Source organism: Mobula hypostoma, chromosome 14 (assembly GCF_963921235.1).
Source record: "Mobula hypostoma chromosome 14, sMobHyp1.1, whole genome shotgun sequence".
NCBI lineage: Eukaryota > Metazoa > Chordata > Chondrichthyes > Myliobatiformes > Myliobatidae > Mobula > Mobula hypostoma.
In genome coordinates this window covers 65,701,267-65,725,585 of record NC_086110.1, presented here as the reverse complement: position 1 = coordinate 65,725,585, position 24,319 = coordinate 65,701,267, and the positions used below count along the sequence as shown (strand labels likewise).

Below are 24,319 nucleotides of genomic sequence, written 5' to 3'. Positions count from 1 at the left end.
ATCTGTTAAATGGTCAACTCGACATAGACTGCCAATCCCACATCAAACCCAAACCTATTAGGAGCAGACGAGGGCACTCAACTCAATTTGAAATACTAACTACCAAGTCAGATGTGTGCAGCAATTCATTTTTCCCCCGCACAATTAAAGCATGGAATAATCTTATTCTTAACACAGTCACACAACCAAACGCAATTAAATTTAAGGCAGCTTTTCTTCTTCAAAAATCTCCCTAAGCCCACCCTCTGCCATCTCCATTTTAAATTCCATGCGGAATATTTTGGAGGATGGAGGATCAAGAACCAAGAATGAGATTCAACGGAAGACTCTCTTAAGTGGGCATTGAGGTATTAACATTTGGAGACAAAGGGATGAATCCTGCAGCAGTGTCATGGTGTATATTACTTGAGGTTGTCAGAGAGGGTCATTATGCTGTTGCGATGCTCTGCTGGAGCGGGAGGGGCGCTACAGTTGGAGTCGGCGCTCTCAGGGGACGCCCTTTGCCCCGCGCTTTTCGGAGTCGCTGTGGCGGAAGAGAAGGGATGGCCGAGTACCAGCCGGCAAGGTGTCTCCTCTGTCTATCTATATCTACATAAGTATCTCTATGGCGTTGCTTTATGAAGCCGCGGGGCAGCGGGCGAGAGAAAACCCGAACCGGATAACCGGGCGCCGCTCGGGGAGGGCTGGTCACCAGGCCGGGTAACCAAGGTCACGGAGGATAGGGAATGAAGAGGCGGTGGGGTATAAAGGCAGTGAGTTTGTGAGAGAGGATTTGGTATGAGACCGGTTTGAGGTGATGGAGGGAGGGTGAGGAAGTGGGAGGACCCTGAGGTAGTAGAGGGGAATGTTGGGTTTTGGTCGGCCCTTCAGTACAAAACTCCAATCACAGGAAAAAACCTCAACATCTCCCGATTGATTACCTTTCAGAATTTTGAATGTCCTAATAATAACTTATAAATCCAGTTAGTAAAGACCAGTCTTAAGCATTGCTCCTTGCGTAGTGCAGTCCCCTTTTCCCAGGAATAAATCTGATAAAACTGCTCTAACGTCAAACCAGTATATTCTTGTTTATAGTTTATTCTAGTGGTCAATCTGGTTGTATTCTAGCAAAGGAAAAACCTATTTTTCCTGAAGTGAAACAACTTCTTCAAGATACAGGGTCAGAATTAGGCTATTCAGCCCATTGAATCTGCTCTGCTGCTCAATCATGGCTGCTGATTTTCAACACCATTGTTCCGCCTTCTCTTTACAAACCTTAACTCCTTTACAATCAAGAACCTATCGATTTCTAGACTAGCCTGGTAGCAGATTTGTAAGGTCAGAAACAAATTCATTTTGGCAAGTAATTCACTACTTTGTTCCTTAAAACTGATCAAGAATTTCATCTTTTCTAATATTTTCTGGTGTGGCTTAGTGTCATTTTTACTTGGTAGTACTCCTTTGAAAGGCCTCAGGATATTCTGCTACATTAAACACATTTTGTTCAAGTATATAAGTACAATGTTCAGTTCGCAGTGCATATTTAATTTAACATCTTACATTTCAGTGTCTATTCATATAATTCAAGGGTTCCCAACCTTTTTCCATGCCATGGACCATAGGTCAGGAGCCCTATCTAAATGTAGTTATTTCAATGTACAGTAGTCTTTTGATAGTTTGTGAAATAATTAATGAGAATGAGTGTTGATTGAATGAGATAAGTTGCTGTAATGCAGATCATAGTTGAAACAATAAAGGGATGAATGTTAGGACAGATTCAAAACATGAAACAGAAAGAATAAGTGATAATGTCAATGAAAAGCTCTAGAATTCTTATTGTTCTTCTCCTCAATAAACCAGTAGAACATTTTAAGCAAATTCTTCACATTTATGACACACACAATATGCCAAAAATAGAGTGAGAATAGTGCCTGGATATGTTATATGTTTACTAATACAGTATGCATAATTTTAAAAAGCCCCTATTTTTATAGTCATAAAGACATCAGTTATATTTTACTTAAATATTCAGGCAGCATGAATTTTTGATCTGGAGGTTTGAGATGAAGCCATTTTTAAGCTTCATTCTTAAAATGAAACCATTGCATTTTAAATTGGTTTAATGCTGAATTATGCATGTTAATCTCCAACAAAATTAGTAAGAAAAGGATTGGCATAGTACTTGAATTCAGCTTTATTGCAACAGAGAGAACAATATTAATATTGAGCTGTATTGTTATTATTGTTGGCTCTTGCCCCTTAATTTTTGACTCACTGAGCAATCTTAGGGTTGAAATTTATGAGTGGACGTTGTCAAGAATGAAGTTGGTGTGAAGGTGATGACTGCCCCATCTGAGCCAACTGTACTTTGAATTTCAGGAGCAGTTCCAAATAGTACTGACGCTTTTGGAAGTGGAACCAGTATTAATCCTGGCAAAGTAAATATCAGCACATGTAGTGTTTAAAACAAATCCATAATCCATTGCAGTAACACTGGTTTTTAAGGGAAGGATATCTGAAATATAACATAAATATAATGTAACATGTGTTATGAAGCTGCATGCTCTTTAGCTTTAGATGAAGTATATGTTGTCAAAGCCTGGAGAAATGAACAAGAAACAATGAAGAGAGGGAAAGGTTCTTATAAATAAAATATTTTAAACTGTTTGAAAGGATAGACTTTATTACAACTCTCAAATTGGATTTGCATGTGTTTGAAAACGATTTCTGAGGTTACAGAGAAAGTCCATAAGTCATAGGAGCAGAATTAAGCCATTCAACCCATTAAGTGTGTTCAACATTCGATCATGACTGATTTATTTTCCCTCTCAACCCCATTCACCTGCCTTCTTTCTGTATCCATTGACACACCTACGAATTAAAAATCTATTTAAAATACCCAATGACTTGGCCTTCATAGCTGCCAGTACAAATGAATTCCATACATTCAGCACCCTCTAGCTAAAAAAAATTCCTTCTCATCTCTGTTCTAGTGATATCCTTCTGTTCTGAAACTGAGCCCTATGGTCCTGCACTCTCCCACTATTGGAAACATCCTGTCCACTATTGGAAACATCCTCTCCCCATCCCAGTTTATCTTGGCCTTTGAATATTGATAGGTTTCTGTAGAAAGAGCAAAGTGGAATAATTCTTTCAAGGTGCCAACGCAGGAATGATGGCCCAAATTGCCTTTACCTGTTGGGTGATTTAATGTAAAGAAGGTGATGGTGACATCCCTTGACATTTCTTGTTTAGGATGATTTGCTGATTAAGTATTGCAGTTCTTCATAAAAAGCCATTGTTGGGTATGGAATTGATGGAAGAGCAAATAAAAAAGAAGAGATTGTAATCCTTGGCAATGATGCATGTGAAAGCAATTGAAAATAAGGGAATTTTGGTTAATTGCAATTTGGAGCAAGACTTATGCTTTATACATGCTGGTATAGGAGGTAGAGATAAGTTGGTTGAAAAGTCAAGAGGATGTGGAATGCAAAGAGGAGTTGTAGAGGTGAAATGTAAAGGTGAAACATATATTTTTAAAATCTAGTACTAGGAGGAAGCCATTCACTCTTTTGGTTGACTTCAACTCTACTGCCTTTGACTCTTATCCCATTGATCCTTTTACCCATCCAACAAAAAAGTGGTGGTCTCAACCTTACGCATTTGAAAGAATGAAGCAACTGCAACCTTTTTAAGATAAAATCCCACGTGCCCACAAAAGTGTGCTTCCTGATTTTGATTCTGAATGACCTAGATCTAATTTTAATTCTCTGCAAGAGGGAATAGCTTACATCAGACGATATTGTTCATTGGATATATGCTGCAGATGAACTTCCTTCACCTTCATTTGTCAGCATTTTTGTTCACAAACACGAGATTCTGCAGATGCTGAAAATCTTGAGCAATGCACACAAAATGCTGGAGGAATGCAGGTCAGGTAACATCTATGGAGGGGAATTAAGAGTCGATGATTTGGGCCGAGGCTCTTCCTGAGGACACTGTTTGCTCATTCTGCTTAGAAATATCCATTTCTACCTTCTGCTGAAATATGTCTATGCTGTTTATTAAAAATATTCCCTGTAATAGTGGGTTCTATACTGTAAGTACACTCGAGGTAAAGATTAAAGTTTCATGTTGATGACCTTTCATCAGAACTAGCCAAAATTGGAAAGCAATCACATTTTTAATAGCAGAGAAAGGAGAACATTGGATAGAGCAAAGGGGGTATCTGTAATAGTGTGTCTAGACTACGTTATCAATGGTATTCTGAAAAAAAACATTTTACAACTACTACATTTCCTTTCTACTGTTTTTTAATTTATTACTAGAAATAAATATTTTTGAAAAACTCTACACTGGCTACTCTTGCATATTTCATTTTCTAGATTTTTTTTGTATTATATCTTAAATTGTTTGGTCTCTTTCATTACTTTTACCATTGATGTTCAGATAATTATAATTCTGAGGATTTAGTCTGTCTCTTGAATAGAGAAATTATGTTAGCTCTCAGACTATGATCTGGCATTATTCTCAGTAATCTGTTTGTGAATAAGATTATATCTGCTATCCCTTTATTTTTTATGGGTGGCATCTGGTTTGAGGGTTTATTCCTAGCTGAGTTTGATTCTGTAGTACATATACAGCACAAGAGTGTGACACCCATGCCAGTGTTAATGTATGTGGAATTCCTCCTAGTCTACTTCATTTAATTCAAATTAACACATTAGTATATTCCTTTATCACAGGTTTACCTGTCTTTTCCTTATATGTGCCTCCTTGCTTTCTATCTTAAATATCTTTATTTCTTTTACTATCTAGCCCATGATGTACTTTAGTAATAAACTTGAGCATTAATCTCCCTGAAATATGTAACTACCTGCGGTATTTTGTGTTTGCCCTTGAATTTCCCTGTCATCTTTTTTGTATTCTGAATTTTCTTTTATTATTTAGTATCTGTGCAATTATATCTTTATATTCACCATAATTTAGTTCTGAAGTTTTGTTTTGCTTTTCTTCCATTGGGTAAATTATCCCTACCCCGTTAAATCCTTTCATATTAGAGAAACCAGCAAGTTCCCTGTATAGTCTTTTTCACTGAAACAAGTTTTCCTTCTTATATCCCCTTCATCAAAGTTGAAAGTAAATTTATTATCCATGTATGTATACAGTGCCTATAAAAAGTATTCACCCACCTTGGAATTTTTCATGTTTTATTGTTTTACAACATTGAATCACAGTGGATTTAATTTAGCTTTATTTTTTACACTCTGCAATGGAAAAAGACTCTTTCATGTCAAAGTGAAAAAGAATCTCTACAAAGTGACCTAAATTAATTACAAATATAAAACACAAAATAATTGATTTCAAAATATCCCCCCCCCCACCCTTTACAATGACACACCAAATCACTGACGCAGCCAGATGGTTTTAGAAGTCACATAATTAGTTAAATGGAGATCTGTATTTGGAGACCTGTGTGCAGTCAAGGTGTTTCAATTGATTGTAGTGAAAATACACCTGTATCTGGAAGGTCCAACTGCTGGTGAGCCAGTATCCTGGCAAAAACTACACCATGAGGACAAAAGAACACCCCAAGCAACTCTGTGAAAAGGTTATTAAAAAGCACAAGTCAGGAGATGGATACAAGAAAATTTCCAAGTCACTAAATATCCCTTGGAGTACAGTTAAGTCAGTCATCAGGAAATGAAAAGAATATGGCACAACAGTAAATCTGCATAGAGCAGGCTGTCCTCCGATATTGAGTGACTGTACAAGAAGGGGGACTAGTGAGGGAGACCACCAGGAGACCTATGACAACTCCGGAGGAGTTGCAAGCTTCAGTGACTGAGATGGGAGATACTGCGCATATAGCAACTGTTGCCCAGGTGCTTCACCAGTCGCAGCATTATGAGGGAGTGGCAGAGGGAAAACTACAGTTGAAAAAAGCCCACATGAAATCTCAGCTAGAGTTTGCCAGAAGGCATGTGGGAGTCTCTGAAGTCAGCTGGAAGAAGGTTCAATGGTCTGATGAAACCAAAATTGAGCTTTTTGGCCATCAGACTAAATGCTATGTTTGGCGTAACCACACATCGCCAAAGGCACACCATCCCTACCATGAAGTATGGTGGTGGCTACATCATGCTGTGGGGATGCTTCACTGCACCAGGCTCTGGAAGGCTTGTGAAAGTAGAGGGTAAAATGAATGCAACAAAAGCAAGGAAATCCTGGAGGAAAACCTGATGCAGTCTGCAAGAGAACTGTAAATTGGGAGAAGGTTTGTTTTCCAGCAAGACAATGACCCCAAGCATAAAGCCAAAGCTGCACAGGAATGACTTAAAAACAACAAAGTTAATGTCCTTGAGTGGCCAAGTCAGAGTCCAAACCTCAATCCAATTGAAAATTTGTGGCTGGACTTGAAAAAGGCTGTTGACTGTCAATCTTCATGCAATCTGACAGAGCTTAAGCAGAGAAGAATGGGGGAAAATTGCAGTGTCCAAATGTGCAAAACTGACATAGAGTCCTATCCATACAGACTCAAGGTTGTAATTGCTGCCAAATGTGCATCTACTAAATACTAACTTGAAGGGGGTGAATATTTATGCAATCAATTATTTTGTGTTTGATATTTGTAATTAATTTAGATCACTGACCACAAAGTAGTCTTTTTCTGTTGATCAGTGTCCAAAAAGCCAAATTAAATCTATTGTGATTCAATGTTGTAAAACAATAAAACATGAAAACTTCCAGGCGGGGGGAGGAATACTTTTTATAGGCACTGTATGTTGTCATATACAATGCAGTGATTCATTTCCTCATGGGTATACTCAGTAAATCCAAGAAACATAATAGAATCAATGGAAGACTGCACCCAATAGGACAGACAAACAACCAATGTGCAAAAGACACCAAATTGTGTAAATACAAAAGAAACAAAATAATAATAAATAAATAAGCAGTGTATATCAAGAACATGAGCTGAGTCCTTGAAAGTGAGTCCATAGGTTATGGGAACAGTACAGTAATGGGGCAAGTAAAGTTATTCCCTCTGATTTAAAAGCCTGATGGTTGAGCATAATAACTTCCTGAACCTGGTGATGTGGGTTTTGAGGCTCCTTTATCTTCTTCCTGATTGTGTTGCCTGAACCCACCTGCTACTGAAACCCTCATCTTCATGTCTGCTGTTCTTCATACTGGAGTCTTGTTAGAGCTGCAGTGTTTACCACTCTCCATAGCTTGAGTTCATTGAGGACACTGGAGAGTAACCATGGATGACAATGATTAGAAATCCTGGCAGTCATAAAAATCTGAGGAATGATGAAGTTTTTAAGATCATAACCATTATCTAGAACTACTTCAAATTGAAATGGCTTGTGAAGTGAATCCATCCCATTTTTAGTGGCAGAGGATTGTAACTTTGTGGGAAATAATTGCATTTCACCAATCAAAATGTTGCTATTCAATTTTGTTTGCAAATATACTTTGCCTTTACACCCCCAGACCACGTCAAAGCATGTTAAAGATTTTAAAAATTAGCATTATTTGACACATGTACATCAAAACATACAGTGAAATGTGTCATTTGCACCCACGATCAACACAGTCTGAGGATGTGCTGGATGCAGGCCAGAAGTATCACTATGCTTCCGGTGCCAAGGTAACATGCCCAGAACTTACCAACCCTAACCCGAATGTCTTTGGAACGGCAGGGGAAACCTATGTGGTCACAAAGAGAACATAGAAACTCCTTATAGATAGCAACATGCACAAAATTGCTGGAGGAGCTCAGCATGTTAGGCAGCATCTATGCAAATGAATAAAGGGTTTACGTTTTGGGCTGAGACCCTACTTCAGGACTCATAGATAGCAGTGGGAATTAAACATAGATCACTGGTGCTGCAAAGCATTATGTTAACTGCTACGCTACAGTGCCACCCCAATTACAACCAGCTACAGAGTGGTCAGCAATATAGGAAATGATGTAGCAGCTGCCAATGAATAATCTAGTTACTATCTCAAAGAGTTAACTATTTTAATAATACTAGGTGAGGGATAATTATAAATCAGCACATCATTAAGAGCATTTATACATTTGCTTTTGAGCTTGTCACTTACAATTGAATTCAAGTCTCATGTGCAAGACAGCCAACACAACATGTGAAGTGTTTTGAAACTGGCTTAAACCCAGATCTTTCTGATTCTGAGACCAACCAACTCTGTAATCAATGACTTTTCCTCATTTCAAACTCTGGTAATTGCAGGGAACTTACTTTCATTTGAGGAAAATAGCTGCTGGCAGTAAGTAGCAGAGGTCTGTGAAGGTGTACCCTGAAGTGCAAGGAAGTAAATGGTTCTTCAAGTGAGGCAAAGTTTCCACCACCATCATATTTACTGACTGAGGGCAACAATTTATCAAATGCAAAGTGATATAAGCATTGAACATGGAACATTACAGCACAGTACAGGCCCTTCAGCCTATGATGTTGAGCTAATCTTTTAACTGACTCTAAGATCAATCTAACCCTTCTCTCCTACGTAGCCCTCTACTCTTCTGCCGTAATTTTGAGAACCATCCCTTATTTCACTTCAGCTTCTCTACATATTGTTTTGGTGCGAACAACAGCTGCTCTGTTATTCTCCTTTATACCACCTCCCTGGTGTTATAACAGTATTCAGTCAGAAAGATTAATGACTCCGTGCTCCAAGAGAATGGAGAAATTATACTTAATTCAGATACCAGACTATTCTCTTGCTGAAGTGCACAGCCAATATTTAATTTGACCAGCTTTAACCTTTAAGCACAGTGTTAACACTTTTATGGAGAAAGCTGCAGATTAAGATTGCAGAGGGTACTAAAATTCCAGAGTGCTGTCTCTTAATTGTATATCTGAAATGCTAGAAAACAGCAGGGTAATTGTTACCATATCATTAACTGATGAGTTTATTTGATAACTACTGCTTAAAGCAAAACGTTTGCATTGTGGACCAATTAGCTGAACACCCCCGCTCCCCAATGACATGATAGCCATGAAAATGCTTCCTTTTTATGGTGTTCTGACAAACTGAATGTACTAATTTGACATGCTTAAGATTCATCTGTATGGGTTCTCTCTGTAATTTCTGCCTGAATGCTGTATGGATTTTGTGAATGTGAATGGATTTTGTCAGCAATCATGCTTCTCACATTCTCTTACATTGAAGGAGGCTATTTGGCCTATTGGATGTATGCCAGCTGTCAAAACATTCCCAGCAGTCCCATTTCTTTCCATCCCCACCTCCAACATTGGATATATCCACACTTTTGATTCATATTCTCAAGCAATATTGGTCATTGGAACCAGAAAGGAGACAGCTTTTCTATTTGTCCTCTTCAGAAGATCCTCTTCACAATACCATTGCCTTAATCCATAGCTTCTAGTCAGATACTTAAAACTCAATTCAGGATTCAGCATGACAATTTTTTTTAATTTTCCATTAGGACCTCTATTAAAGAGAGGGCCAAGCATGCGTTGAAGGTGTACGATATAGGAAGTAAATACTCAGACTTGACTCTCCCCAGGGCTTCAGTGCTTGTGCCTCTATTGATAAAAAACGAGGAGCTCCACGTACTGCTCACAGTCAGATCCATGAAGGTAATGTACAAGTGAATAGAAAGTGTAAGCAATGTCTGAGTTAGTATGATGACAGGGTATTCGTGGCCAGTCAGCCACAGAGATCAGCAATTCACTGGTGCGGTAACCTCTGCATTTCCAACACTTTTAATGGATGGGCAATGAGCCTTCTAATCCCTGACAGGCTCTTTAATTGTATAAATATGTTTTATGTGTCATTATATATTTCTTTTATAGAAATCACTTTAAAATATATAATCATAAATCAGGATAGACCACCATTAAGGTGAAACCAAAATACTGCAGCTTCTGGAAAGCTGAAATAAAAACAGGAAATGCTCAGAGTACTCATTGGATCAGGTGCTGTCTGTGAAGAGAGAGAATCTAATGAATGACCATCTAGCTATCTGCACACTGACCTTTCTACCCTCCCCCTCCCACTGACTTGTCTATCCTCAGGTTCTCCACCCTGACATCTGCCCTCCACCTCCACACTGAATTGTCAATCCTCAACCTTCTCCACACTGACCTGTCCTTCCTCAACCTTCTCCACACTGACCTGTCCTTCCTCAGCCTTCTTCACACTGACCTGTCCTTCCTCTGCTTGATTCACACTGATCTGACCTTCCTCAACCTTCTCCACACTGACCTGTCCTTCCTCAGCCTGATCCACACTGACCTGTCCTTCCTTAACCTTCTCTACACTGACCTGTTCTTCCTCAGCCTGATCCACACTGACCTGTCCTTCCTTAACCTTCTCTACACTGACCTGTCCTTCCTCAGCCTGATCCACACTGACCTGTCCTTCCTTAACCTTCTCTACACTGACCTGTCCTTCCTCAGCCTGATCCACACTGACCTGACCTTCCTTAACCTTCTCTACACCGACCTCTCTGTCCCCAGCCATCTCCACACTGACCTCTCTGTCCCCAGCCTTCTCTATATTGTCTGTCCATTTCTGTCTTCTCAACTACCATCATGAAGTTGCATGCAAACTTGAACAACAACATCTCATATTCTACCTGAGTGATCTATATCCCAAATGGATGAATGTTGAATTGTCGCATTTTAAATAATCTATGTTCCCCTCTGTCCATCCAAGGCCAATATGTTCCATACTTGTTCAGAGGCCTTCTGCACTGAAGGCATTACCTCCTCTGCTGATTATTCACTCATTAATGTTATCATAACCTCCTCCTGAATTTGCTGTTATATTGATTTTGCTGCTGAGCTATTATGGTTATTAACTAAAGGTCTAGCTGAGTTTTCTCTAATTTGTAGAGGGTTTGTAAATGATCTAAAGAAGGAAGATGAGCTGGTGTTCAATTAACATAAAATTAAAATAAGATCTTTGTGTGCAAGATGTGTACTAATTTATGATGACCAACACCTTATCCAGTCTTATATTTCTAAACATTTGAATAGTGTGGATTGTTCAAAAATTTCACAGGTGTATTACTGTTTGAATAAATTTCAAGATGAGTCAGTTGAGAAATGGTAACAGAATATTACAGATGTGAGTCATAAAATTACTAGAACTACTCAGTTGATAAGTCAGCAAGTAATCCCATTAAGAGGATTTAGATTGCAGCGCTTTTGATCTTAACTCAGAAATTAAATTAGAAAAGTCAGTGCCATAATTTAGATGTATTTATTATGCATTTCAAAAAGATGAGTTTTGTACAAACAAACTTTTTCCAGTGGATTATAGTTCTTGACTTCATATAAAGTGGATGGTTTGAATTGTGAGTGAAGATGTGTAATAAAATGCACAGATTTTCCAATTATTAAAATCAATATTTAAAAAAACATTATTTCCCAGCTTCTGTGGGAAAGACTTGAGTATTGGTGAATCATCTGTGCTTGTAAAGGATGTTGATAAGAAAAGAAAGCAACTTGGCTTTTTCCAGCCGGAAAATTCTATAGTGATGCTCGGTATCCCAGTCTCCTATGTCGTAAGGACCATGCAGAATAAGAAAGTGGTGTGTGGGGTGATTGAACCCTCATCTGGTCAAAAAATGAGAAAATGTGGAATTGATAATTGGTTTATTGCTGCACACTTATAGTGGAAAGCTCTTCTTTGCATGCCTTCTAGACATATTGTGCCGTACATAAGTACACTGAGAAAGTACAAAAGGAAAGTTGAATACAGAATCTTGTGTTATAGTTACAGAGAAGATGAAGTGCAGATAGACAAATAACATCCAAAGATCATGACAATCTAGACTGGGATTGTGATCAAGAGTTTATAGCAAGAGAGGTGTGTTGAAAAGTCTTACAACAATGGTTTGAAGCTGCCCTTGAGCTTGATAGTATCTCAAAAACTTTTATATCTGCCGTCCAGTGGGAGGGGAGAGAAGAGAGAATGGTGGGAGGATCCTTGGCAGGTTTTCCAAGGCAGCAGGAAGTGTAGACCAAATCACTGGAGGGGAGTACCATTTTCCTGAGGGACTGGGGCTGTGTTCGTAACTCCGTGATTTCTTGCAGTCTTAGACAGTTTGACAGGTGTCTGATGAAAATGTCAGAACTGTCTGTTCAGTAATGATACATTCCGAGTCTTAAATTTAGTGAAAAAAATTATAAAACTTAAACCACTTCTAACACTTTAAAATTCTTTTTAATAATCTATAAGCACTTTAAGAAGTTAATCTATTGGACGCGCATAGCACAGAAACAGGCCCTTCAGTGCACGGTCATCAAATACCTATCAGTGCTGATCCCATGTTAGATCAGAATCAAGTTTATTATCACTGGCACGTGACATAAAATTTGTTAAAGCAGCAGCAGTTCAATGCAATACATAATCTAGCAGAGAGAAAAAAAATAAAATAATAATAATAAATAAACAAGTAAATCAATTACATATATTGAATAGATTAAAAAACATGCAAAAACAGAAAGGCTGTATACTTTAAAAAAAAAGTGAGGTAGTGTCCAAAGGTTCAATGTCCAGTTAGGAATCGGATGGCAGAGGGAAAGAAGCTCTTTCCTGAATCACTGAGTACATAGAACATAGAACATAGAATAGTACAGCACATTGCAGGCCCTTCAGCCCACACTGTTGTGCCGACCCTCAAACCCTGCCTCCCATATAACCCCCCACCTTAAATTCTTCCATATACCTGTCTAGTAGTCTCTTAAACTTCACTAATGTATCTGCCTCCACCACTGACTCAAGCAGTGCATTCCACGCACCAACCAGTCTCTGAGTAAAAAACCTTCCTTTAATATCCCCTTGAACTTCCCACCCCTTACCTTAAAGCCATGTCCTCTTGTATTGAGCAGTGGTGCCCTGGGGAAGAGGTGCTGGCTATCCACTCTATCTATTCCTCTTAATATCTTGTACACCTCTATCATGTCTCCTCTCATCTTCCTCTCCAAAGAGTAAAGCCCTAGCTCCCTTAATCTCCGATCATAATCCATACTCTCTAAACCAGGCAGCATCCTGGTAAATCTCCTCTGTACTCTTTCCAATGCTTCTACATCCTTCCTATAGTGAGGCGACCAGAACTGGACACAGTACTCCAAGTGTGGCCTAACCAGAGTTTCATAGAGCTGCATCATTACATCACGACTCTTAAACTCTATCCCTCGACTTATGAAAGCTAACACCCCATAAGCTTTCTTAACTACCCTATACAAAGTATGTGCCTTCAGGCTTCTGTACCTCTTACCTGATGGTAACAGTGAGAAAAGGGCATGCCCTGAGTGCTGGAGCACTTAGCCCATAACCTCCAATACCTTAGCAATTTTATTGCTTATTGACATGGTACTTGTACTGTATAGCCTACAGTATAATAAGGGACTACTTTATGTTTTAGTAACACGTCATTGCATGTGCTATTAGGTGCATATTGAGCATGCGCTATTAGGCAGGAATTGATCTGTACATGTGTGTCGAGTTCGGTTTCTGCCAGTAAAGAACCATGAACCTTAGCTCCCATCTGCAGCGTTTTTATTAATAGCATTGTTGTGTAACCAGGCCACATGCACAACAAATTGGCGACGAGGTTAATGAACCTACATCGTATCGGAACGCTGTGTTTTAATTGATAACGACACTTGGAAGAAGAGTGCAAGGAGCGGGAGAAGGAGGCAGAGCAAGGCCGTGAGTCTGAAAGGAAACGGGAGCACAGCTCGGGTCGGGAACGTCGGGAGACCAAGAGACACAGTTGAAGCCGCAGCACGTCCAGCTGTGACCACAGCTGGCACTGACCCCCAGAGGCTGAGGGTCTGCCTGCCCCAGAAAGGAGATAAAAAGGAGCGACACACACACATCTAGACGGAGTGCGCTTGTGGCGCTAGCAAAAAGGACACGTGAGTTAAAAAGGAAAATAAGGGGAGAACGGGGCTTAATTAACATTACAAAGATGGCGATAATTAGAACCATTACAGCATTTGATAGTGGCATTGAAGACTGGGCAACTTACATTGAAAGAGTGGAGTTGTATTGTGAGGCTAACGGTGTTAAGGATAAAAAGAAAGCCAGCGTCAGTATTATGGGAGCAAAAACATACGGCCTGCTGTGGAGCTTGTTAACCCCTGAAAAGCCAGCAGACAAAATGTTCAAGCAAATAGTAGACACTCTCCAACAGCATTTAAACCCCAAACCACTGATCATTGCTGAAAGATTTAAATTTCACAATTCAGAATCAGAGCAAAAATGAAAGCATTTCTGAATATTGTGCTGAATTGCTGAAATTATCAGAACATTGTCAGTTTGGAGCTGGTCTATCAGACGTATTGAGGGACAGGTTTGTGTGTGGCATGCACTGTGAAACCACACAGAAGATGCTCCTGGGTGAAAAAGACCTTACATTAGAGAAGGCGCTGAACATTGCAATATCAACGGAAACAGCAGCACAGGGTGCTTCAGAGATACAACAAAAATCTCTGGAATATGCTATGAATAAAATGTCACTGAACAGAAATGAAGGAAAGAAATGTTACTGTTGTGGGAACATATCACATGACCCTGATGATTGGTGGTTTAAAGACAAAGAATGCAGAAACTGTTTCAAACAGGGCCACACTGGCAGAGTTTGCAAAGCCAGTAAACAGCAGAAAAAGGACAAAACACAGAGAAATAAGAAACCCCAGAAAGGAAAATACAACAATGTGCACAAAATGGAAAACGACTCAGACAAAAGTGAATTGTCTGCAACTTCACAGCGTGAAAGAGTCAGATGATCAAAGAGTAATATGGATCACTCCACATGTGGCAGGCATGAGACTGAAAATGGAGTTGGACACAGGCTCAGCTTTAACAGTGATCTCTGTACACAGCTACAAATGACCGTTTTCTCATATACCTCTGAAGCGAACTAAACTACTGCTAAAGACTTACACAAGACAGAAAGTGCTTCCCAAAGGCAAAATTAAAGTGACAGTGACCTACAGAGACAAAACACAGCAGCTGAACCTCTATGTACTGAAAAATGGAGGACCACCATTGCTGGGATGGGAATAGCTCAGGAAAATCCAGTTGGAGTGGCACACCATCAAGGCACTAGATGTGTCAACAAAGGAGGACAAGTCGGCGGGGAAGATGTCCGCAGCTCTCCTCTCACCCATTGTGGACTATTACAACGACAAGGAGGAGCTAGACAGCGTTGACGATGAGGACGAATACAGTATCGGTGGCCACGACTTGGATGAAGATACAGAGGATGCAAGTGAGACTGATATTGCCAATAAGCAGGATGATGAAGACTACCTGGAAGTAAAAGAGCAGATGTACCAGGAGAAGTTCACATCTCTCAAAAGACAGCTGCAGCAGTTACAGGAAGGCACTTTGCAGGAGTATCAGAAAGGGATGAAGAAACCAGATCAACAATACAAGGAAAGAATACAAAATACAGAGCTTTTTCTGCAACTGGAGATGGAGCAAGTGGAAAGGAATTATATTAAAGAGAAGAAAGCAGCAGTGAAGGTCAGGCTATCTATTTGGAATCTAAGGAGAATATGAAGATTGGCTGTGTAATTGAGACATGGGTAAAGAAGACATAGAAACATACATAGAAAATAGGTGCAGGAGTAGGCCATTCGGCCCTTCGAGCCTGCACCGCCATTTATTATGATCAGGGCTGATCATCCAACTCAGAACCCCGCCCCAGCCTTCCCTCCATACCCCCTGACCCATGTAGCCACAAGGGCCATATCTAACTCCCTCTTAAACATAGCCAATGAACTGGCCTCAACAGTTTGATGTGGCAGAGAATTCCACAAATTCACCACTCTCCGTGTGAAGAAGTTTTTCCTAATCTCGGTCCTAAAAGGCTTCCCCTCTATCCTCAAACTGTGACCCCTCGTTCTGGACTTCCCCAACATCGGGAACAATCTTCCTGCATCTAGCCTGTCCAATCCCTTTAGGATCTTATACATTTCAATCAGATCCCCCTTCAATCTTCTAAATTCCAACGAGTACAAGCCCAGTTCATCCAGTCTTTCTTCATATGAAAGTCCTGCCATCCCAGGAATCAATCTGGTGAACCTTCTTTGTACTCCCTCTATGGCAAAGATGTCTTTCCTCAGATTAGGGGACCAAAACTGCACACAATACTCCAGGTGTGGTCTCACCAAGGCCTTGTACAACTGCAGTAGTACCTCCCTGCTCCTGTACTCGAATCCTCTCGCTATAAATGCCAGCATACCATTTGCCTTTTTCACCGCCTGCTGTACCTGCATGCCCACTTTCAATGACTGGTGTATAATGACACCCAGGTCTCGTTGCACCTCCCCTTTTCCTAATCGGCCACCATTCAGATAATAATCTGTTTTCCTATTTTTGCCACCAAAGTGGATAACTTCACATTTATCCACATTAAATTGCATCTGCCGTGAGTTTGCCCACTCACCCAACCTATCCAAGTCACCCTGCATCCTCTTAGCATCCTCCTCACTGCTAACACTGCCACCCAGCTTCGTGTCATCCGCAAACTTGGAGATGCTGCATTTAATTCCCTCATCCAAGTCATTAATATATATTGTAAACAGCTGGGGTCCCAGCACTGAGCCTTGCGGTACCCCACTCGTCACCGCCTGCCATTCTGAAAAGGTCCCGTTTATTCCCACTGTTTGCTTCCTGTCTGCTAACCAATTCTCCACCCACACCAATACCTTACCCCCAATACCGTGTGCTTTAAGTTTGCACACTAATCTCCTGTGTGGGACCTTGTCAAAAGCCTTTTGAAAATCCAAATATACCACATCCACTGGTTCTCCCCTATCCACTCTACTAGTTACATCCTCAAAAAATTCTATGAGATTCGTCAGACATGATTTTCCTTTCACAAATCCATGCTGACTTTGTCCGATCATTTCTCCGTTTTCCAAATGTGCTGTTATCACATCCTTGATAACTGACTCCAGCAGTTTCCCCACCACCGACGTTAGGCTAACCGGTCTATAATTCCCCGGTTTCTCTCTCCCTCCTTTTTTAAAAAGTGGGGTTACATTAGCCACCCTCCAATCCTCAGGAACTAGTCCAGAATCTAACGAGTTTTGAAAAATTATCACTAATGCATCCACTATTTCTTGGGCTACTTCCTTAAGCACTCTAGGATGCAGACGATCTGGCCCTGGGGATTTATCTGCCTTCAATCCCTTCAATTTACCTAACACCACTTCCCTACTAACATGTATTTCACTCAGTTCCTCCATCTCACTGGACCCTCTGTCCCTTACTATTTCTGGAAGATTATTTATGTCCTCCTTAGTGAAGACAGAACCAAAGTAATTATTCAATTGGTCTGCCATGTCCTTGCTCCCCATAATCAATTCACCTGTTTCTGTCTGCAGGGGACCTACATTTGTCTTTACCAGTCTTTTCCTTTTTACATATCTATAAAAGCTTTTACAGTCCGTTTTTATGTTCCCCACCAGTTTTCTCTCATAATCTTTTTTCCCCTTCCTAATTAAGCCCTTTGTCCTCTTCTGCTGAACTCTGAATTTCTCCCAGTCCTCAGGTGAGCCACTTTCTCTGGCTAATTTGTATGCTACTTCTTTGGAATTGATACTATCCCTAATTTCTCTTGTCAGCCACAAGTGATAGCACAAAGATGCGTATATATCTAGGGCAGCTGCACAGAGGAGTCTTCATTATCTGGAGGCGATCTGCTGCCACGAACTCTTAGCAAGTTGGAGGCGCACATCTTTTTAACTCCCTATGCTCAGAGGTCAACTTTTCATGCCTTTTATATGGAAACCTGTATTAAAACAAACAAGTTTATTGACACACATTACCTGGAGAGGCAGAGAAGACCCCCCCCCCCAGAGACTTAAGTTATAAAGGCTTGTTATCATTTGATATTATTATGTTACTTTGTTATAATTTGATATTAAGTTACTAAGTAAACAAATGGTAGGCGTTTATATGTTAAGGGTAAACATATTTGTTTAGCATAGTGCCCCAGTAAAAAAAAACGTTGATACACTATTAAAATAAAAGGGGAGGAATGTACCATACAGCCTACAGTGTAAAAAGGGACTACTTTATGTTTTAGTAACACATCGTTGCATGCGCTATTAGGCATGTATTGATCTGTACATGTGTGCCAAGTTTGGTTTCTGTCAGTAAAGAACCATGAACCTTAGCTCCCGTCTCCAGCATTTTTACTAATAGCATTGTTGTATAACCAGGCCACATAACAGTACTTTAATGCTGTGGGAGTCTCTGCCTGCACCACACCATCAAACAGTTCATTCCAGATTCCAGTCATCTTCCTGAGATCCCTTCTACCCCTTACCTTACACCTGTGCCCTCTGGTTTTAGTAATCACTGCTAAAGTGGTAGTTTTCTAGTGTCTACCTTACCTGCACCCCTCACAACTTTGTATAGCATCATCAAGTGCCCACTCAGTCTACTCAGCTTCCAGGAGAGCAAACCCCAAATATCTATTCTCAGCTCGTAACTGAATTGTTCATTTCCACACAACTTCCTGGTGAATCTCCGTTGCACCCTCTTCAGTGCAATCACTCCTTAAAATGTAGCAGCCAAAACTGCACATAGTTCGTCGATTAGACAATGTTTTACAAAGCTGTACCATAAAATCCCTGGTGTTACATTCTGTGCCCAGTGTATTGAAAGCAAGCATCCCATATGCTTTCTTCACCACCTAGGACCTGGGCTGCCATCTTCTTAGACCCTTGCAATTGTTAAACTTAACAAGGTATAGAGATGGAAATAAACTTCGTAGAAAAAATACTTTGAAATTATTCTGATTCTCACAGTCATCCACTTTCATTACAATTGTTAGCAAAATCCACCTTGCATATTTTTGGACCTTGAGCAGAAATATCTGGCAAGTTTAGACCATGAGTATTGGGCATTTAGTCTAAGTTGGTGTGCTCTTGTTTATCTCCATTACCAAACCCACACTCAAAACACATAGCCCATGATGGGATCTTGCCTGCAACCATGCAAGCAGAAATCCAAAAAGTGCTGTTAGTTTGGCTGGGTGTTGACTACATATGATGACAGTTTTGTTGCATTCACTCTGTAAACCTAACTATTTATCATCTTAGTGTAAACTGCACACCTTGCAGGTTGGAGACATCTATAGGCAACAGCACTTGTGAGTTACAGATAGCATCTGAATCAGTGTGTCCTTGAAGCATATATTTTATATCAAGAGTTCAGGAGATGTGCAGTTCGGATGGCTTTCTGCTGATCATGGTGGTTTCAGGGTAGAGTAGAAAACTTGCATAATTAAATACGACCTGCAGTAAAACTGCCACCTGATTTAATTCCTACAGTCATATGGTATTGCTGCCTACTATAGAAGAGTGTTTTATCTGTAATTTCCAACAACCGCTATTTTAAGTTTCCAGAATAAACTTGTACATGTTGCATATCTGAAGATAGCAAACGGCTAAAAGGTGAAGAGAGCATTTAATTTTTGCTGCACTTATAATATCTGCGACGCAACATCAGCCAGTCTCAGACTGACAATTTTCACAATAGTGCACTCATTGGTTGCACCATTGCAGTATTGGCAGTGGGTGGTGCAGAATCCAGATTCAGAATCAACTTTATTATCACAGACTTATAATCATATCTGGAGATACAACACCACAGCAGGCCCTTCTGGCCCACACTACCAAATTACACCTATGTGACCAATTAACTTGCTAACACATATGTCCGGAATTTGTCAAGGCAAATGTACAAACTCCTCACAGACAGGGGTGGAACTGAACCCGGGTGGCTGGCACTGTAATAGTGTTACGCTACCATGCTGCTTATGCTGTGAAATTTGTTGTTTTGCAGCAGCAGTACAGTGCAAAGACATAAAATTACTATCAATTACAAAAAAGAGTGCCAAGAAAAGGAAAAATGAAGTAGTGTTCATGGGTTCATGGATCATTCAGAAATCTAATGGCAAAGCTGTTCCTGAATTACTAAGTGTGTGTCTTCAGGTTCCTGTACCTCCTTCCTGATGGTAGTAATGAGAAGAGAACATATTCTGGATGACAAGGTGTTTAGAGATGGATGCCACCTTCTTGACGCATCATCTCTTGAAGATGTCCTTGATGGTGAGGTGGAGGTTGTACCTGTGTTGGAACTGTCTGAGTCTACAATGCTCTGCAAGCCATAAGAATGGTTCTGTGCCATTTTCAGTATCCCTTGTAACTAGCGTAATTCCATGCTAGTTAAGTTGCTCCAGCAACAACAGGTTCTGAAAAGAATGAGAAAAATAGAGTTTTAGTTAATATGGAACTGGCAATAGAATATTAGAAATAAAGCTTTTTTGATTGTTCCTTCATGAATGTCACCCGTGTGCACTGTCCATGAACTTGATTCATTTATTATGGTACATATCACCTACATAAATGATAGAGCTAAATATTTATGTCACTAGCAGTGTAGGAGAAAAATACAGTTATAGTCTGTTACACTTAATATTATTGTGCAGATGGGTAGATTATAATAATCATTGTACTGTGGAGGAAACTTCTAAAGTAATTTCCAATGATATTTCTCGCTAACTGAGTTTTTCTGTTAAAGTTGCACAGCAGCCAAGGGGAGGTTTGCTTTCCTGGTGGGAAGCAGGAAAAGAAAGACAGAAGTGACATAGATACAGCTCTCCGTGAAGCTCAAGAAGAAATCGGCCTTCCTCCAGATCAGGTGGAAGTTATCTGCAAGCTGGTCCCTATCATCAACAAGGTAACAGTGGCTTACAGATATCTGGACCAGAGCTAGACTATGGCTAGTTCTTAGTGAATTATAGTACAGGGGTACTACTGTGGTAGAGAGGAGAAATAAACTCACAGGTCAAACTAATTACTCTCACTGTAACTCCTAACTCCACGTGCCAGAATAAGGGTTATAAATGCGAGGAAGTCTAAGTGGCACTTAAAGATTTGAGGGTTATAGAAAGCAGTTTTGCCAAAGATGGCAATATTAACAAATGTATGGTGAATCATGAAGTCAACAAGAATGTTGCCGGGATCAGGGTGACTTGAGTTATAAGGATAGATTGGATAGGCTGAAGCTTTCTTTCTTGAAGTGTAGGAGGCTGAGGGGTGATCTCATTGAGGTATATAAAACCACGGAGGGCATAAAAAGGTGAACGGTCATGGACTTTTCCCCAAAGTTGGAAACTAAACGACGTAGATTTAGGGTAAGAAATGACTTGATGGAAAAAGAGTGGTGGGTAGGTGGACCATGCGGCAAGAGGAGGTGGTAGAGCTGCTGAAAAGGCCTTTGGACATGGATGGGAAAGGAACCAAACAGGGGCAAATGGGACCAGCTCAGAGAGGGATCTTCATCAGCATGCACAAGTTGGGCTGAATTGTGAGTAATTTGCCCTTCATGTCTGTTGATTGATGTTCTGTGTATCAAAAGGCTGGTTAGGAAGGAGACTGTAGAGATAATGGGAGATGGAGATGGAAACTGAATTTCACAGGTCACTTAGATAGTGTATGATTAGGTATGGCTAGCTTTTGGGGAGAAATATCAGCATGGACAGGGAGTCAAAGAATGTACATAATTATAATATTTATCTTTCTGACCCACCACAGGATGATACTTTGGTGACGCCAGTGGTGGCATTTATCTCAGATACCTTCCGGCCACAGCCCAATGCTAACGAAGTGAGTGACGTGTTTATCCTTCCATTGCACCACTTCTTAAAGTCAGAGGAGCACTCTTCCACTCCGTACAACTCGGGGGTGTTGCTGCACTTCTTTACATTTAAAGATCGGCAGCTGCAAAAGTCATTCACCATATGGGGCCTCACTGCACAGATCTGTATTATGGTGGGCTACTTAGCCCTGGGTCAAAAGCCCTTGTTTAAGGTTGATTTTGACATTGATAATCCAATGGCAAGTATGGAGAAATATCTCATGGCAAAGTATGCAACTAGTAAGTTATGAGCATGTTTGGTACGTTCCCTCTTTCTGTCTTCAAGAGGACAGGGGTTAATGTATTTTATGAGATCTTGTGGTTTCACATGTAAGTTGGTCCACATTGGCCATTCTAATCGTTTACTTCAACATATAATTTTTGTGCTGTCACCTCAATTTCTGCGCATTTTAGTTTAATTTTCCATGTTTTCAGTGCTAATTCTTTGTTGTAAACTGCCAACTAATTAAATTGAATCTTTTGCAATGTTACCACAGTTTCTTTAGGATTGCTGATGACGTGTTGTGGATTGGTGTATCAGCAACATTCTCTGTTTAATAAAATATATACATAACACACAGAGAAAAATAAATTATTTTAGTTATCAGTATACTTCAGCTATCACACAGCCTCTTGTCTTTTTTCAATTGTGCTAAAAGTAACTTGTCTGCTGAATTGACCTTCCACCTTGGGTTCAGTTCTCTCCCAGAACACTGGTATTTGTTGCAAAGTGTGCTATCGTAGGAAGTTGTGGGAGATCTTCCACTGATTGCCTCTCCTCAGTGCTGTTAGTCAAGTGAACAGTCTCAAGCAGCACATCATGTGGCAAACCAGCCACGTCTCAACAGGAGGAATTCTTGCATTCATTCTGCTTCACTGTCAACTCTGTCATCTCTTAATAGATTACATGACTAGTTTGTGTTGCTTGTGAGTTAGTGGCTTCAACAAAATAATGCTTCCAGTGGAAAATCTACCCGAAATATCTGGTTCCAAGGAAAATCATTCATCAATGAGTTTATTTATTTAGAGATACAGTATTGTAATGGGCCCTCCTGGCCCAGTGAGTCTGTGTTGCCCAGTTATACCTATTTGACCAATTAACCTACCTACCGGTGTATTTTTGGAATATGGGAGGAAACTGGGGCACCCGGAGTAAACCTACACAGTCATGGAGAGAGCATGCAAACTCCTTACAGACAGCGATGGAACTGAACCCAGTTCACTGGTGCTCAAGTAGTCTTACACTAACCGATAAGCTGCTATGCTGCCGTTTGAATCAACCATTTCAGTTGCATTGAGTATGTTGCTGCGGTATGATTTCATGAGGGGTTTAGACAGGGTAAATGTTAAGCAGGCTTTTTCCACTGAGGTTGGATGAGACTAGAATTAGAGGTTATAAGTTAAGGGTAAAAGGTCAAATACTTAAAGGGAAACATGAGGGAGAACTTCTTCACACAGAGGATGGTGAGAGTGTGGAATGAACTACCAGCAAGAGTAGTGGATCTGGGCTCAATTTCAAAAGTTAACAGAACTTTGGATAAGTACATGGATGGGGGCGGGGGTGGTATTGAGAGCTATGGTCTAGGTGTAGGTCGATGGGACTAGGCAGAATAGTTTGACATGAACTAGGTGGGCTCAAGGACCTGTTTTTGTGCTGCATTGCTCTATGACTCTTTGTGTGGGTACTTGTATTGTCCACCATCTCAACTAAGGTGTGTGGCAGGAACAAGGAGCACACTGTAACGGAATGTCCAGGTGACCAAGCTGTATGAGTACTGGGGGAGAAGAAAATCAACCCTCACCATCAGCAAAGCCTGGAAATTGTAAATTGGAACTGCAACACAAAACCAGTACCTTATTCACATTGCAAAGTGGCTCAGAAGCCCTTCCCATTTAATGCAGAAACTGAAGGAATAAATTCAAATGGAGTTGGCAGCTTTGTATAGTCTCCCTGTATGCCTGGTGATTCCTGCCTCAGTGGAGAACATGAACCAAATAACCATATTCTACATTTGTGGGCATTGTGTGGGAAGTGGTATGTGAAGCGTGTGTCTATCATCAGCATGAACAAGACAGCATTTTTACAACTCTGGTGACACTTTTTGGAATTCATTATAAAGTACATAGATTCTCCCTCAGCATTAATGTATTCGCTAACATTCAATGGACTCGGTCTGTTTGCCAGGACTGGGGAATCGAGAGCAAGAGGACATGGGCTTAGAATGAGAAGGAAGAGATTCAATGGGAACCTCAGGGGTAACTTGTTTTCATCCAGAGAGTGGTCTGTACATGGAATGGGCTGCTGAAGATCATTGTTGAGACACATACGTTATCCATATTTAAAAGATACTTGGACAGGTATACAGATAGAAAAGTTTTAGAGATATATGGGCCAAATGCAGGCAAATGGGAATAGGTTAGATGGGTGTCTTGATCTAAGGGCCTGTTTCCATCTCTCAGAACCCTTTGGTCCTCTCTCAATGCCCCCTCCAGCCTCTTTTCCATGACACCCACAATGTGTATAACTGATGTCTGGTTGTCTTGGAGACCATATCTTTAAAGCTTGTACCCTCTTTTGTCTGTTACACAGCAAAGAGACAGCAGC

At 40.4% G+C, this 24,319-nt stretch overlaps 1 protein-coding gene across 2 annotated transcripts; it reads left to right on the top strand.

Moving 5' to 3' along the window:
• Positions 1 to 476: 476 nt before the first annotated feature.
• Positions 477 to 22,327, top strand: nudt7 (nudix (nucleoside diphosphate linked moiety X)-type motif 7). 2 transcript variants are annotated; one of them, XM_063067222.1, is made up of 4 exons: positions 477 to 565; positions 9,455 to 9,608; positions 20,596 to 20,754; positions 21,612 to 22,327. In XM_063067222.1, the coding sequence occupies exons 1-4, from the start codon at positions 543 to 545 to the stop codon at positions 21,963 to 21,965; spliced, it is 690 nt and encodes a 229-aa protein (XP_062923292.1). In that variant the 5' UTR covers positions 477 to 542; the 3' UTR covers positions 21,966 to 22,327. The 2 variants fall into 2 exon arrangements, with proteins under 2 accessions (XP_062923292.1, XP_062923293.1); XM_063067223.1 differs by having other exon boundaries at positions 510 to 565; positions 9,536 to 9,608.
• Positions 22,328 to 24,319: the final 1,992 nt, after the last annotated feature.